The sequence below is a fragment of the Penaeus monodon genome, chromosome 20 (assembly GCF_015228065.2).
Source record: "Penaeus monodon isolate SGIC_2016 chromosome 20, NSTDA_Pmon_1, whole genome shotgun sequence".
Classification (NCBI taxonomy): Eukaryota; Metazoa; Arthropoda; class Malacostraca; order Decapoda; family Penaeidae; genus Penaeus; species Penaeus monodon.
In genome coordinates this window covers 21,045,290-21,045,524 of record NC_051405.1, presented here as the reverse complement: position 1 = coordinate 21,045,524, position 235 = coordinate 21,045,290, and the positions used below count along the sequence as shown (strand labels likewise).

The 235-nt window shown below is 48.9% G+C and overlaps 1 protein-coding gene across 1 annotated transcript in view; it reads left to right on the top strand.

Annotated features, from left to right (window-relative positions):
* Nucleotides 1–235, top strand: part of LOC119585701 (multiple epidermal growth factor-like domains protein 6) — a gene marked incomplete in the record, with an annotated part of 104,852 nt that overhangs the window by 48,982 nt on the left and 55,635 nt on the right. Inside the window, 1 exon segment of the mRNA XM_037934375.1 lies at nucleotides 1–224. Within this exon segment, the coding sequence (XP_037790303.1) occupies nucleotides 74–224 (151 nt within the window).

Here is a 235-nt window from a genome sequence, read left to right as displayed (position 1 = left end):
CGTGAAACAATGCTACCAACAAATCACAAAACAAACGAATGAAATTAGAAAAAGACAGAAACTCTGACTCAAAATGGGCGGGCTTAGGGTGGCAGTGAGGTGGGCGTGTCTCATAGCCATGATCACAGGTGTTTATGGGCGGATCGTCTGCTATAACGGAGGGCGGTGCGTGTTCAACAGGTGCATCTGTACACCTGGCTTCTACGGGTCTCGATGCCAGTATGGTAAGTACACG